The sequence below is a fragment of the Coregonus lavaretus genome (assembly GCF_964263955.1).
Source record: "Coregonus lavaretus genome assembly, chromosome: 33".
NCBI lineage: Eukaryota > Metazoa > Chordata > Actinopteri > Salmoniformes > Salmonidae > Coregonus > Coregonus lavaretus.
Genome location: NC_140020.1, coordinates 15685585 through 15702611, shown reverse-complemented (window position 1 = coordinate 15702611; position 17027 = coordinate 15685585). Strand labels below are relative to the sequence as shown.

The window sequence follows — 17027 nt, the reverse complement described above, 5'->3', positions numbered from 1 at the left end:
GGAGGGAAAAGGAGGAGGTGGTGGATAGAGGGGGAGGGAAAAGGAGGAGGTGGGTAGAGGAGGGGGAGGGAAGAGGAGGAGGTGGTGGATAGAGGGGGAGGGAAAAGGAGGAGGTGGTGGGTAGAGGAGGGGGAGGAAAAAGGAGGAGGTGGGTAGAGGAGGGGGAGGGAAGAGGAGGAGGTGGTGGATAGAGGAGGGGGAGGGAAAATGAGGAGGTGGTGGATAGAGGAGGGAGGTGAATAGAGGGGCCTCCCTTTACTGTTTATTTTCAAAGCACAATTTTTGGGTTTGAGGAGGTGAGGGCCACACCCTCTGTTTTTACTGCTGTTTTCAACCTGAGGTGGTGTGTGTGTGTGTGAGGGAGAAAGACCGAGAGAGGAGGGGAGAGCGAGCAGAGGGAGGGAGGGAAAAATGGGAGGGGAGGACAGGAGACAGAAGGAAGGCACGAGTCAGAGAGGCAGACTGGAGAAGCGAAGGAATGAGAGAGAGAGCGAGATGAGTAATTTGCCCAGTGCAGAACACACAGCTGGTTAGTGCTCTGAAGGTTTACCCAAACTGTTGCAGAGTAGTGAGTGGCTAGCGCTGGCGGACTGTTTGCTTACCAGTCTGTAAATGGTATTTCCAACTCTGGCTGGGTGCTGATATTTGTCATATGGGGTCCTACAGTAGCAGGTAGTGTTGACCTCTCTCTTCTCTCACTGTGCCACACCTAGTATCTCCTCCTTCGTTAGCTGTTTTGTTTTGGTCTCTGGATGTGTGGTTATTTCACCAGTACATCTGGGCTGTGATCTGCCCCTCGTTGTGGACTTTTAATTGAGCCTGAGCATCAGCCAGTTCTAGCCGAGTGGGAACTATCTACCTACACCATGTGGTTCTCTGTGGTCGGGAGGAAGGACCAGTCGGAGTCGGTAAGGCGCTCTCTCTCTCTCTGTTCATTTCTGTTACACACAGTTAGTCACACCTGGATCTATGTGAGTTGGGCGGAGAGGTGTGTGTGTGTGTAGAGGGTTTGGCAGGACAGCAGCAGCAGAAGAGGAGGGGGTTGAAGATGGGAAGACACAGGAAATAGAACTCCAGGATGTGCTCCTGTTCCACTCGCTCAGTGTTCTCTGCTGCTGTAAGCTTCACACAGTCTTCCATATCTGACACCTTTTTAGTTTTCTTTCCTCCAAGTTTTCTTTTCAGTTCAAGTTCTGTCTTTCGCAGTGTTGCTCATTCAAAATGTATGAATGCTTGTTTGCAAGAAACTGAGACTAAATAAAGCTCCAGCTCACACCAGTTCAGCATATTGCTGTGACCCTACTATATAAGGAACCCAGGACGGTTCCCCACTGAGCTATGACCCAGTCTGGGCTGTCCAGCTGCTCTACTGCTGCTATCTCAAGGCCACAGAGTTAATGATTGTCAAGGCAAGGCAATTCAATGCACACACACAGGCCAGAACTTCAACTCTGGGACAAGCTTGATTTGCTTAACTTTTGGCCCCTAGTCTAGTTGATTCTGTTCTGACAGGCCAGCCCTAGTTTTGTGGTTACTTACATTTTACATCTTAGTCATTTAGCAGACACTCTTATCAAGAGTGACTTACAGTTAGTGAGTGCATACATTTTCATACTTTTTTCATACTGGCCCCCCGTGGGAAACGAACCCACAACCCTGGCGTTGCAAGCGCCATGCTCTACCAACTGAGCTACACAGGGCCAGACTACTTCAGGCTGTTATGCTGCAGATGTTCACCTAAAGTGCTTGGTGGGGACTGACTGTGTGTTGGGTTCCAAAGGAGGAAGAACAGGGGGATATCCTGACCCTCTCTCTCCACTCCACCTCACAGGGGAGTCCTGCTGCTCATTGTCCAGCATTTCCCCCCACTGACGACAACCCAAGGCCTGGGGAAGCTATTCTTTTTCATCTTTCCCCAATCTGGAGGTAGACAGACTTGCCCTCGAACTAAACTGACATGTTCTCATTCCTTTCAGCGCTTTTGAACGATTATGTAAGTTGGTTTGTTTGTCTGTTTGCTAGTCTGTTTGTTTTGTAGATGTTGATACAATAGTGATGGAACAGTAGTGTAGAAGCAGCTATACAATGGCTAACTGGTTGAGGACAAAGCCTGTGGTCTCCCTCCTATAGAGAGCTGTAGCAGCAGTAACAATGGGAGGATGTGTTCTGGGCTCGCTGGGCTGTGTTTCCTGCTGCTGGCTAGCTCGCTCGCTGGCTGGCTGTGTGTGAGACGGGACTCTGAGCATTAGCTTACAACAGCGTGTGTGTGTGCTTCTCGGAATGTGGTAGCACTGGTCACTCACTGCCTGCCAGTCCTGCCCTGGGGCACAGTAAGAGATACAACACACAGGCCTACAGTAGGCTATATTTCCTGGGTGGGTCCTACAGTATGAATTCAACTGAACGACAGTGGTTACTAGGAACAACATGGCAAAACCCAGCTGTGGGTTCCCAGCTAACAAACACTCCCCTTTTTCCTCTGTGACAAATGAATGTTTAGTTCTATGCCCAGTGAGTTCACTGTTCCAATTGCCCTGCCTAGGACCCTTCTCTCACTCACAAGTTGTTTTGGGTGAAGTTGTACACGGTGACGTACACATTATCACAGGCAATTTAATACTTGGCCTTGGTGCCTCCCTAACCAAAGATCTAATCATCTGACTGCTATGGGAGCCATGCTCGTGTTGAGACAGTTTGCCAGTTTGAATCCTGGCGCATAGTAGAATTTGACAGCACTGTCATTTGCCCAAATAGAATTGTCTCATACTGTCAGTTAGGATTGGGGAGGATGCTAACATCTGTGACATTACATGTTTAACTGGACATGCCTGGATTAGGAGCAGGTACTGACAGAGGGAGTGAGTGTCTATTTAAGGCAACAGATGTATGACCACCACATAGTGTTAGAGGAATGTAAGGAAACGCTACTAGAGTTTAAAACATGCTGTACTCATGGTATTCTCCTCTCTATGGGGTTAGCAGTGTATCCAGAGCACCACACATCTAGTCTCACATCTTGTCCCTCTTCAATCTGTGGCACATTGGGTCCAATGGTTTGTGTGTGCACGTGCGTCTGTCCATGTTGGACGTGGTTCTAATCAGACTCTGACATGTAGCACATCTGGCTTGAGTTAGCCCCTGAAAGGTCCCTCGTTCCCGCCGCTCTGTGAACTACTGTTTTTATGACTTCATTAGAGCAGTGCTGTGTGTGTCCTTCTCTACAGCCTTGCAGCTTTTAGACAGACTGTCTGACAGACAGAGAGGCGCAGGTTATTAAACAACAAATGAAAGACTAGAATAGCAGATGATAAGGAATGAGCGAGAGATGGATTGTACACGCTGGGTTGTACTCTCCAGGGAAATATCCGAATACCCCCTTCTAAACCAGAGCCCCATCTGCCTGTTAAGACTGAAGACCCTGTTTAATAGAAAACCACATGAAAAGCCTCCTTTAACCACCACCACCACACACCCCAGACAGAGGGTCGAAGACACACAGCTCTGTGTGGTCTCCACTAAACCCCCCCCACACACACACACACACACCCTCACAGAGTGAAACATACTGAAATTATTTAGACCACAGCCACATGTCAGATTAGTGTGGTGCCTAAGTGTGTCTGTGTCGTGTTAATATGGAGTCACACACGGTCTCTGTCACAGAGGTGGCCCAGTGTGTCTGACACACTTGATATCAGATTCAAGGACACTTTCTCTTTGCTTAATTCAGTGCCATCACAGACAGAATGTTCCATCTCGAGACAGAGAGCTAAGAACAGAGATGAGATAAAACATAAGTCTCCATCTTGTGAGATTATATTGTGCTGCTAGTTCCTTGCTCCTTCTGTCTCTAGTCAGATTGTGTAGCATAGCCTGGAATAATGAATGAGTGTATTGATGGAGCTGTTCACATCTCAGTATGGAGCTCAGCTTAAAAACCAAAGAGCTGTGGACAAATTGACTTGAGACAGAGATTTGTGTGTGTGTTATAGTAAACTCTCTCAGGACTCCAGTCCACCACACTCGACTTGGTGTGATTAACTATTCTTTCCTGTGCTAAACCCAAAGGCAGGAAACTGCAGATCATAGTATGGTTTTATGTCATTTAGGAGTCTGGTTTGAGATATGCACACAGTATGAATGCAGCCTCAGTGTGAAAGGACAGACAGTAGTTTTGTGACAGGGTCTGATGCCTTGGCTCCAATTTCCTATAAAGAGCTGGTTTACAGGGCACTTCCCTGGACAGGAAGACTCAGGGCAGGGCGGGAGAACTGTTTGTTTGTGTCAAAGTACATTTGACTGAAGAAAACAATTTTTAACATTTGGACTGCTTTAGTGGGCTCCCTTCCTGAATCTAAATTTCTCCTCAGTGGTCTGCTAGTTTGTGAAAAACTCAATAACAGTTCTCAAGTAAAGTAGTAAAACTTAATTTAGAACTATGAGGTGTGTGTGTGTGAGAGTAGATGTGATATGTGTCTGGGCAGTGCTAGGTGTGTGTGTCTGGGCAGTGCTAGGTGTGTGTGTCTGGGCAGTGCTAGTTGTGTGTGTCTGGGCAGTGCTAGGTGTGTGTGTCTGGGCAGTGCTAGGTGTGTGTGTCTGGGCAGTGCTAGGTGTGTGTGTCTGGGCAGTGCTAGGTGTGTGTGTCTGGGCAGTGCTAGGTGTGTGTGTCTGGGCAGTGCTAGGTGTGTGTGTCTGGGCAGTGCTAGGTGTGTGTGTCTGGGCAGTGCTAGGTGTGTGTGTCTGGGCAGTGCTAGGTGAAGTCTCCTCTGTCCTTACTGGACCCTACCACCACAGTGTGAACGTGCTCAGCCGCGGATCATAACACCTGGTGAACTGATCACATACTACAAAGGAGGGGGTCATTTCCCCTGCTCACCCTGTGTTGTTGACCAGTTACATAAGAGTGATGCGGTCAGTTGTTAGTGGTGCAAGTCCACACATTTAAAGGCGTCAGTGTCTGTCCGCAAAACAGCTCTTGTAGTAAGTAAAATAGTGGAGTAAAAAGTTAAAAACAACCGTAACATTGAAATAGACAGCAAGGCACTTTATCCAAAAAGTGTTTGAAAACTTTGGAATACTGCAGCTTGCTGTTATTCGATAGAAATAAAATGCATGATAGTTTTTCTATCAGATGTTTTTGGGCCTTGATCTTCCCTCTGAACATGCTGTCGACAGTGTTGTTCTGGAGCCACATTTTCTGAGGCGATGAGACTTGACTAGACATGTTAGAGCTGTATAAGACTCTGTAATTGTCTCCTTTGAGGCTTTGCCACACTTACTCCACACACACCTCCTCTTGGCATCGGGCAAGGCCTGCATCATGACTGCGACTCAACACATGTAACGCCATCCGACAATGTGATCATTTAAAAACAGCATTGTAGCTAGCTACACGTGTTCATTCTGTGAACTCTGCCATTAGTGTCAACTTCCTCTCCTTTACTAGAATAAATCAAGTTAGGTCTTTATGTGTTTTAGGTCCGGAAGAAGGCGTTTTAGTGAGAGAGGTGGGATACATGGATGAATAGGGATGGGGGATTAACCCACCTTTAGGCAGGGATGAATACTACCCAGTATTCTGCTACACTAGCCAGCCGTCGTACTGAAAAACGGTAGCAATTAGAGCTCTCGTTAAAGCACTGCTGAATTTTATTAATGGACTTTATAGACCTTCTGTGTTTCATGCTGCCCTAACTCTGAGCCTATGAACTTGGTGTGTGTGTGTTGGGCTGACAGGCCGAGGCAGGGTACAGGAAGCCTCCTGCTGTGCCTGTCTGTGTCTACTGCCTCACATGGAAACCGCCTCCCTCTGTCTGTGGGTTAGAGCTCCTATTTCCCTCCCATCACATCACTCGTTGATGTAAAGGCCTTCATCTAGAACATTACTCTGCTAGTCTACATGTTTCTGTGGTAACTGAAGCTCTGACATGTTTTGGAGAGATCAGGTAGCACCTAGTTATGGCTTTAGATTGGACACCTGAAAGAGCATAAGTACCATTTTGGTTTTTGGTGACCTAATGACGTTGTAGTGTCTGTCACAACAACCCAAGTGGCATTGCATCTCTCACACACACACACACACACACACACACACACACACACACACACACACACACACATTCTCAGGTTTGTTTCTTCCCCGTGGCAGTATAGATGAACCCCCTGGTTTTCTCACTAAGCCCAGTATCCTGTCCCCAGCCAAATGTGAGCTGTGATAAGATTTCCCTCTTGTAGGACAATAAACATGAATCTGTATCAGCCTGGCAGAGGGCCAGTGGTCCTCATGCGTGTAAGGGGACACCTTTTCTTCCTGTTCCCTCCTCTGTGATGGGGACCATTGTGTCCCCCAGGGAGGACGGGTGGCCCTCTGGAATGTCCCCCTCTGGGCTTAGGTGACGCCCCTCTAAGAGGAGTCTGTCACACAGCTCCAAGTGACAGCACTGGTCATAAGACAAACGCCAGATTAGCGACTACCACAACAGTGCCAGACTGAATATATTGATGTCTTCAGTGTATCTGCTGCTGCTGGTTTAGTTGACTCTTCCCTCTATTCAAGGGGTTTAGGTCTGTTGGTTTTCATCTTCTTGCCTCATTCTTGTTTATCTGATGCTCTGTGGTGGTAGTTGTGCTAGATTAGAACAATTGTATGATGCAATAGATATAAAGTGAAATTGGACATCATGGTGGAGAGGAGGTGCTGAGGGTCTATTGTGGAGTAAATAGCTAGGCTTTCTCAGGTGGATTCTGTGGCTGAACCCTACTCTGGGCTCCCATACCCACAGATTCTCTCTCTCTTATCTCTCTCTCTCTCTCTCGTCTTCAGATCCTCTCTCTTCACATTGTTTGCGTTGGCATAAAGCATCACATATAAGGAGTGTGGGAGTCAACTCCTTGTCGGTTTATATTTCAGTGGTTGTTTTGGCAGGTCTTCACAACGCCCATCAAACGCTTTGAGGGATAAACAGATGTTCAGAAAGTCAGCAGGCGACCGTCCAAACCTCTCCCGTAGCTTTAGTGTCGAGCACCAGACTCTCTCAGCCGACCACCACACACTAGCCTTAAAACAACAGTGTGTCGCATCCACGGCAGCCCTCGCGTGAGACGGGCAATGGGCCCACACATGGGTGGCTTTTACTGGTAAAGCCATCCAATCCCGGTTCTCGTGTTTGACATGTATATTATTAGCACCTCCAGCTGGAGTTCGTCTCTACCCACAAACCCCCTGCGGATCTCTCTGTTAGGGGTCACCAGAGCCCCACACACATCCTTTTATGTCGCTTCCAAAGACTCGTGGCCCAGCGTCAAGAGGTATTAGTGCTCAGACTGGAATGTTGATACTGTAAATACAGGTTCTTATTGTGAGTCACTACACTTGAATAGGAGAGGTGTTGAACTGGTGCTGTGGAGGAGAAGGACCACCAGGCAGGCTATGCTGTGTGGTGGTGTCTATCTGCTGCACCTTACAGAGGAATGTGTTGTTGACAATGGAGGAGGAGGGCTGTGCTGTGATCTCCCTCTCGTCTGGCTGCTGTCTCTCTGGCCAATCACATTCCTCCGTTCCAAGATGCTCTGGTTTGGCTAGAGGAAAACACCTGTTCTGTTTTCTCTCTCCGTTTGCGTCTCAACACACGTTCTCACAATAACATGTTTTTGAAGGTTTTGTACTGTACTGGTGGCTCATCAGAAGAGTCAGGACTGCCTACATATAGATGCAGGTGCCAGTGTAGAGCAGTTTCATTGCTTTAACTGAAGCTGTACTAGTTCCCTTGAATTCATGAAGGAGTTCATGTTTAACTTCAGAGACTAACAGTTTGTTCTCAGTAACACTCATAGTGACTGGAGGCCAAGTTCTCTCAGTCAAGCTCATTTGATCCTGTTATATGGGTTACTTCAGGCAACCATGATGTGGAGCTGTCATTCTTGAATGGGCTAAGGAACAATTGTTCAGTGGAATTCTGGAGTTACAAAGTAGGAGTAAAGCCTGTATCTACTATCTAGCCTATCATGTTTGTACAGGTGAAAGCTCTATTTAGAATCGTCTGGTATTATTGGGCCAAAGTTCCATGTGAACTGTTCTCTTGTGTTATTTTGAGATTAAATTATATTAAACCGAACAAGACAAGTACTGTCCCAGGCAGCTCAATGTGATCTCTACCTGATCTTCCCCAAATATTACAGCTGACTCTGGCCAGGCCATATTGGGCAGGACCCTCTGCTACCTTTGGAGAGCTCAGCCACAGGAAAATGCTTTTTCATCAAAAGGACATTTTTAGTCCACTCTTTAAAAAACACTGACGCTCAGGGGTTCTTCCACACTACTCTAGGATTGTATTTGAATTGTTTGTGAAATGATTTAAGCGGTATTAACTGGTATGGTGATTTGAGGCCTTGGAGTTTTAGTTAGGGCAGAGGGATAGGGGGAGCCACTCATTATAGGGTTTCTCTGGCTTTCAAATGTGATGCTTAAAGGGAACCTAAACTGGTTGAAGTGGCTAGTCAAAACAGCAGATGGCACGTATCATGTCAATCCTCCTTTGGCCTCGTCTCATGTAGCATCATTATTAACACCATATTTGTTTTGTTGATACTTCTGTCAACAGTGCCAATTTCATCTAAATTGTCCTGCTCAGGGTCTTTAGACTCCAGATGAATAGTTTTAATTTAGCTGGCAGTTCACTGCAGACAGAGGCCTCCAGACAGTGCTACAGTAGCTGTGTGATTTTATTGATGAAGTGTGCTATATTAACACTAAATGGTCTATGTGTTACTGTTAACAATGTTTCTCCAGTCCAGTAGGCCAGGTGTTCAGCAGCCGCTCCACAGTCGAATGTGTCACAATAGAACTCTGGGGCCAAGTGTTCCAGCCAGACCTTTATGTCCAAGTGTTCTGTCTGTGTCTCCTTGGCCTGTAGAGTGAATGTTCCCCTCTGTCTTCCTCTAGGGTGCTGGGCAGGACAAGCTCGGGATCTACATCAAGTCCGTTGTGAAGGGAGGCGCGGCTGACATGGTGAGGGTTTTAGATCATGACGACTATATCCTGTATTCAGAATGACCTCATCTAGTATGTACATTGTAAAGTGTTTTGTCTGTAATGTTTTTTTCATTATATGTTGGACCCCAGTAAGACTAGCTGTCTCCATAGGCGTCGGCTAATGGGAATCCTAATAAATCTAATCAAATCAAAAATCTAGAGTGACTCACAACAATGACTTTCAATGTGTGCACTGTTGCTATTATACAACCTCTGTCTCTTCTTCCCTCACCCTCTTTCTCTGAGTGTGTGCGTGTCCGTGTGCGTGTTCATGTGCTTGTGTACTTGTCCGTGTGTGTGTGTGTGTGTGTGTAGGACGGGCGTTTGGCTGCAGGGGACCAGCTGCTTAGTGTGGACGGCCGCAGCCTGGTGGGCCTCTCCCAGGAGAGGTAATGCCTCAGAAACTTCCCTGACCCGCCTCGCTCCGGGTCACTCCCCAACACAACACTAATTGGCCTTTGTGTACAGACTGGGTTTAGGAGTGAAGCAAGACACGTAACGTCCTGCTGTTCTCCTTATGACGCACTGAAGAGAACCCAAGATGGAGAACATCAAGGCCAAGTTGATACAAAGAGCTGTTTCAATAGCAGCCAGTCACACCATGGAAGTAAATTGTCTCAATCACGTCGAACGAGCAGAGACTTATCTACAGTGCACTGACTTACAATGACCTGCACAATGTGTGTTATCCTTGGTTCACGCCTCTCACAGATTAATCCTTTATGCCCTTTCAAACACCCTCAACCTTTTTGTCCATGTTCCTTTGGTTTCCAAATGCCAAAACAGTTGAAACTCAGTGCAAAGTGAAAAACAGGGACAAGGAGTTGATTTAAACTTTAAAAATCTAATAGCCATGTTGAATTAAAAGCATATGGCTCATTACACTTTAATATCTGCTCTTAAACTGACAGAATCTGTTCCAAATCTTGGATTTGTTGGTTGCTTTGAGAAGTTATTGTGTGTGTGTGTGTGTTTGCCAGTGATAAACCACAAGGCCTTGAGCACCAAACAGACAGTCTGAAACTGTTGGGAAATGAATCTCTAAATGCTATTGCATATGGGGAATGTTTAAAGCCATTCCTGATCAAGTTATGTGAACTCCTCATCTGCCAAAACGTCTGTACTTGGTACTGCCACGATGAAAAACAATAACTTTGGCATATTTGTTTGGTTCTGTTGCATTCAATCATCTCTCCAGTCCAATCTATTCTGATTGAATCCCGTGAATATATCTGATTGAGTCCCATGTTGTCTTCTCAGGGCTGCAGAGTTGATGACGAGGACAGGCTCTGTGGTAACACTGGAGGTGGCCAAACAGGGAGCTATCTACCACGGCCTGGCCACGCTCCTCAACCAGCCTTCTCCTATGATGCCCAGAGGTAAGGGTCTGCTCTGCTAGGGCAATGGGGGTGTCTGAAATATCACCGTATTCCCTATATAGTGTACTACTGTTAACCAAGGCCCATAGCGTGCCATTTCAGATGCAGACAATATCCCTTCTTGTCCCCAGTCATGGTCTAGAGTCAGAGGAAGGCAGAGTGTCACCACACAGCACACTAGTGTGACTAAGTAGATAATCAGGGTTTGTGACGGGCTCTGGCACTTTCTCAGTCTCTCCGAGTCACACACAATTAAACTTAGCTGTTGGCATTAGGGCTTCAGATTCCATTGAAATGTCAGAAGCCAATGTCTGCGTTGTTATGTTTTCAACATCCAGCCTAATAGACTTCTGTGGTATTAGAGAGACAGTTGTAGTTTATGGGGCGTTGGCTGGCTCGTAGTGTTTGTGCTGAGAACATGACTGCAGATAGTTAAGGATGTCCATTGTACATTAACTGTCTGCTGTGGTTGGCTCATTAATCCTTCATCTCTCTCTCCCTTCCTCTCAGCGTCGCAAGGAGGGCGTGACAAGAATGGTAAACTGAGACCAAAGAGCGAAGGCTTTGAACTGTACAACAACTCGGTCCAGAACGGCTCTCCAGAGAGCCCCCAGGATGACTGGCAGGCCTACCCAGAACCAAAGAAGATGAGCGGGGAGGAGAGGCTACTGAAGAACCGGGCCGACCACCGCTCCAGCCCCAACGTGGCCAGTGAGTATATTGAACCCATACAGCACCCCTGTGTGATACAGAGGGAGGTTTAAATGGCCATTTGTGACATACTGTACATGTCAGGAGGGGTAGGGCAGGGGTACCCAACCCTGTTCCTGGGGAGTTGTGGCAGTGTCTTGATTAGCAGTTTTTTTTAGTGCTGGGCTGGAACAAAAGCCTCCAAACCCCATAGCAAGAGATGGTGAACGGTGCTCACTGGGGTAGAGTGTGTGTGACCACTGAGTGTGCCTCTGCTCAGCTCTGACTCCATGGTGTTTTCCTCCTCCAGACCAAAGCCAGAGTCCAGGAGGGAAGGCCGTCTACCCAGGAGGACCTGGGACCAAGATCACCTCTGTCTCCACAGGCAACCTGTGTGTTGATGTGAGTAAACACCGCAACAGCAGCAGCCAGAGGAATGTCTCCGTAGCATGTCTCTCTGAGGAGAAGGTTTACTCTGTCTGAGTTATGAGACCACACCAAGACATTACCAGTCACACCACTGGACAGGTCAGAGTATGACAGGGCTGAACGCCATCATACAGAGGCCATACAGTATTGCAGTATTTCCTGTTTTTAATCCGTTCTTCTCAGCACTCAAAATCAAAACTATAATCAGGAGTCTTATGAGTCATTATTGATGGTAAAAACCGAAAGCAGCTTTATTGAAAATAGCTTTCTCTTGTTTTTCATGTTCCCCTCTAATAAATCCTAATCAGCTCTCTAACCACTGATTAGCTACCCAGCTGTTGTGCTGTGTTCATGTGCTGCCTCACCAACAAGCTTATCCTGTCAACAAACAATGGTTTCCCTGACCACAGGACCCCACCGCCATCTACCGTTAATAACACTGATTCCAGAAATCCATGACCACAAGAACAATTGTCTAGTTTAGCAGGCGTCTGTTATCCGACCTTAATGTATGGTTTGAACTAACATAATTCCTTCTCTATACGACCAGAAGAAGAATTGTCTTGATCTCCTAGCCAACCGTAATGTATGGTCTAATAATAGTCCCCTTTTCCTTGTCTATAGGACGAGCCCTCTCCACCCCATCCGGAGGCCTACCCCATCCCTACTCAGACCTACCCCAGGGAGTACTTCACCATCCCAGCCTCCAAGTCTACGGACCGGATGGGCCCGGCCCCAGGGCAGTTATATGCTGACGACAGGGGTCCTCCCGGCCCCACGGAAGACCACCACCACAACAGCATGGCTATGCAGGTGTGCACACAGTGACATCACTCCAGGAGCAAAGGAATCATACAGAAATGTTTTCTCTGAATAGCCTCTCTCAGAATATATACTATGAAAAGTACGTTGTTAATTTATAAAGGAATTAGGAGTATGCAGTAGTGAAAAAGTGCTGTGCTGTTCTTGCACTGTGTTAATGTGTGTGTGACTGCCGTGTCTGTTCTCTCAGCGGGTGGACCACTCTCAGGAGGAGCTGTGTGACCTCCCGGGGGGCTACCCTCCAACCGGCCTGCGTCCTGAGGACCTGGTCCACCTGCATCAGCAGCAGCAGAGAGAGGCTGACTACCAGCGGGGCAGTGGGGAACACTGGGGCAACCACCACCAGGTCTCCTCTTCCGTGGAGTCCTCAACCTCCAGCCAGGAGCACCTCAACTACTCCTCGTCCTCCTCCAACAAGACCCAGAGCAACCACAAGAGTGGCCCGGGACGCTGGAAGACCCCCGGCCCCATCGCCCCCCACCCAGGCCCCGTGGCCCAGTCCACACGCACGGACCTCCCTCCGCCTCCACCGCCCCCTCCCCCCGTACACTACCAGGACTTCGAGCCCCAGCCCGACCTACCCCTGCCCCCTCCTCCCTCGGCCTCCCAGCAGCAGGCCGCAGCAGCTGCCGCCGCCGACCGCAAGAAGCGCGAGGAGCAGCAGCGCTGGTATGAGAAGGAGAAAGCCCGGTTAGAGGAGGAGAGGGAGAGGAAGAGGAGGGAGCAGGAGAGGAAGCTGGGACAGGTCCGTAACCCATCCGTGCCTGTAGCCCAGAACAACAACCAACACGGGGGCACACTCCCCCCTCCCACACAGCACCAACAGATGCCCCCTCCCCGGTCCCCCATGCCCATGCAGCAGGTGCCCCAGCCCTACCTCCCCCCCCAGGCCCAACAGCAGGCCCAGCAGCAGCAGCCCCCCAGGCCAGAGAAACTGTCCACCCTGCCCAGAGTGTCCACCCTGCCCCCTCAGGGTAACCCCATGGACACAGTGATCAGAGAGCTGCTCCCCCAGCAGCAGCCCCGCACCATCGAGCGCCGGGACCTGCAGTACATCACCATCAGCAAGGAGGAGCTGTCCTCCAGCGACAGCCTGTCCCCAGACCCCTGGAAGAGGGACGCCCGGGAGAAGCTGGAGAAGCAGCAGCAGCTGCACATCGTAGACCTGCTAGACAGGGAGATCCAGGACCTGCAGGCCAAGCCGGAGCGTACGGCCGAGGAGAGCGACCGGCTCAGGAAGCTGATGTTGGAGTGGCAGTTCCAGAAGAGACTGCAGGAGTCCAAGCAGAGTGATGAGGAAGATGACGAGGATGATGACGAGGACATGGACACCATGATGATCATGCAGCGGCTGGAGGCGGAGAAGAGAGCAAGGGTGAGCTTCTCTGGAGAGTAGGGGTCTAGTGTTGCACAGTGGAGAACAGGAGGACATGGAGAAGGTAGGCTACGGTATAGAGAATCATATTGGACATCAGAGGTAAGGTGTATGGAGGAAGACTAGTGGCCCAAGATGTTCATAGTGCTATTAGATGCACATAGACCCATCATTGATTACAGTAGACCCATTATAAATGTTCTGAGCTCTGAAATGTTTATAGCTTCTTGACTCACAGGGCATGAAGTTTCTCATGCCAAGGAAGGGCGAGCCATGGGAAGCAGAACAGTGAGAAAAGAGGAAATGGAACTGGGCTTAATGCTTACAGAATAGGATATGGAATTCCCACGAGGAACACCATTAAGTAGCTAGCTACAATTAATGTTTTGCAATGTGCACCTGCAACATCCTTACGTCATTGCTTTGCCATGCTGAGCTGAGCTGCTGTATTCGACTGGCTGCAGAGAGAGGGCGGGAAGGGAAGGAAGGGGCAGGATGTCGGTCAAACAACAAACCTACATGGAAACATGGCAAAGTACAAATTGGTTCTTTTTTATTTTTTATTATTGCCATTAGGCATTGATTCATCTCATTTTCCTGGTCTAACAGGATGGCTAGAGTACCATATTCCTGGTCTAACAAGATGGCTAGAGTACCATTTTCCTGGTCTAACAGGATGGCTAGAGTACCATATTCCTGGTCTAACAGGATGGCTAGAGTACCATATTCCTGGTCTAACAGGATGGCTAGAGTACCATATTCCTGGTCTAACAGGATGGCTAGAGTACCATATTCCTGGTCTAACAGGATGGCTAGAGTACCATATTCCTGGTCTAACAGGATGGCTAGAGTACCATTTTCCTGGTCTAACAGGATGGCTAGAGTACCATTTTCCTGGTCTAACAGGATGGCTAGAGTACCATATTCCTGGTCTAACAGGATGGCTAGAGTACCATATGCCATCTAACATGGGCTAATGTCGCTAGCCCCCCTCAGACGACACCACAGATCAACATAAACCAGTGAGAGTATTGCTTTATTGCTTCTCATTTGTAACTGTTACAACAGTACTGTCTTCAGTCTGCTGTGACCTTGTATCCAGACTGTCTAGTGAGGCAATGATTCCAATAAGTAGTGAGCAGTCCCTGCCAGCCAGGTCAAGGCTCACAGCCCCTGCTTGTCTGTCTCTCTGAGGGAGAAAGATTGTCTTAGTTTCGGCCAGGGGGGTGGTGATGGAACAATGTGGAAATTCTTCTTGTAAACTGGGCACTTCGTGGAGCTCCATGCGAGAGATGGGACTGAGCGGACCATAGAGGAGCGTTGTCTGTCTGAGGGGAAGTGGGCCGTTCATTCGGCCGCTGGCAGTAATCAGCCCCATACTGTGGAGAAATGTTCCTAAAACCCCTAGCAATGCTTCTTCTTCTTCTTCTTCTATTTGGTTTCTTCTCTTCTCCCGCAGCAGACTGCTGTCCCAGCGATCTCTGTTCTAGACTTGGTACGTTCTCTCTTTACGCACTCTTCCTCCTTTCTTGTCTTCGGCTCCACCTGTGTTTCCTCTCGTTCATTCTCTCCCCTCCCCGTCTTGAGTGGCCACACGGGGAAGTCATCCTGCGATGCTCATTGGCTGTGGGGCCCTGTCTCCACTAGATAACTGCTGCTGTGGGAATGGTAATCTAACTTAGTCTCTGTGAGAGCCAAAGGCCAGACAGTCACACTGAGTCTTTTGGTCAGGGCTCATTTAAAGACAATACCACATAATAATGCCTCATAACATAAATAATCATCCCTGAAAAAAACTATTTCCAGAAAGAATAAGAAAATCAGTATAATAAATAATCTAACCTTAAACAAGTCTAAAACTAACTGGGGCATGGTTAGATACTGTATTTGTTCCAGAGAAGCTCAGTACTATGCAGCTGTTGTTTCAGAGCAGGGAGCTGCCTGGCCTGCAGTGGGGGCTGTCTGTGCATGATTTGAGACCCTCCCCCAGCAGTGGTCATCTGCATGTGGGGTGTAACCATCATTGTGCTGTGGTGTCAGTCCACTTCATTCAACTCATCCAGCTCTGTGTGAACAATGCCGGTGCTCAGCCAATATAGCATCGCTCTCCTCCTCAACTCCCCTCTCATTGGGGAAGTTGCACAGTGTAGAACGTTTTTCTACTGTCCATCTGTAGTCATGTTTCATCTAGTGATTGACTTCCAGTCTGTTGTGTTTGGTCATCATGTCATCAGTGAGTGTAACTAAGGCTTGAACTGGACGCTCCTCTGCTCTGCCCAGCCATGCTGCTGCTGTTTGTTCTTGCTGCACATTGTAATTCATTCTGCATGCCCAGCTGTCGCCATATTCCTGTCTGCAGTGCACACTGTTTTACTCTCACCACAGCCTATCCTGTGTTTACTCTCACCACAGACGACCTATCCTGTGTTTACTCTCACCACAGATGACCTATCCTGTGTTTACTCTCACCACAGATTACCTATCCTGTGTTTACTCTCACCACAGATGACCTATCCTGTGTTTACTCTCACCACAGATTACCTATCCTGTGTTTACTCTCACCACAGATTACCTATCCTGTGTTTACTCTCACCACAGATTACCTATCCTGTGTTTACTCTCACCACAGATTACCTATCCTGTGTTTACTCTCACCACAGATTACCTATCCTGTGTTTACTCTCACCACAGATTACCTATCCTGTGTTTACTCTCACCGCAGATGACCTATCCTGTGACAGAGCATTCCATCACAATATCTAGACTTAGACATTCTCAACACAACAGGCCCATGTCTGGAAACCTGATGCCAGTGTGAGGCCCCTCACAGGGGGCCAATCTGCTGAATTAGCCTGTGTGTAGATGCAGACCTGATGGGGGTCCTTAGGGCTTTGAGGATTTACTGTGGAGCTGTGACTGAGTGAGGAAACACACTGACTGTAGTAATATGAGCCCAAGACTGGAGGTTCTGTCTGAACTAACCTGACCTGCACTATGCATAGTGAGACCACAGACAGACTAGCGCAACAGTAGCTCTACTCTAGTTGTAGAGCTGAGGATAGTTTGTCACTAAATTGTATTTCCACCTTTTCACCTTAGGGAACATGGCCTCACAACAATGTACAACACATATGAATATAGTGTATGAAACAGTTGATTTAAAAGTATATTCCACTATACAACTGATTAATCTTCAAGCACACAATTTTGGAGGACTCCTGAGATAAATAGAATGCAGTACAAGTTATTGGGCCGTGTACATGGTGCTGAAGTGTGTGTGTGTGTGTGTGTGTGTGTGTGT

General features: G+C 48.1%; 1 protein-coding gene across 1 annotated transcript in view; it reads left to right on the top strand.

Moving 5' to 3' along the window:
• LOC311108517 (afadin-like) overlaps positions 1–17027 on the top strand; it is a 119497-nt gene that overhangs the window by 95484 nt on the left and 6986 nt on the right. Inside the window, 7 exon segments of the mRNA XM_084151163.1 lie at positions 8942–9007; positions 9347–9420; positions 10292–10410; positions 10921–11121; positions 11411–11502; positions 12154–12342; positions 12542–13726. Of these exon segments, the coding sequence (XP_084007289.1) occupies positions 8942–9007; positions 9347–9420; positions 10292–10410; positions 10921–11121; positions 11411–11502; positions 12154–12342; positions 12542–13726 (1926 nt within the window).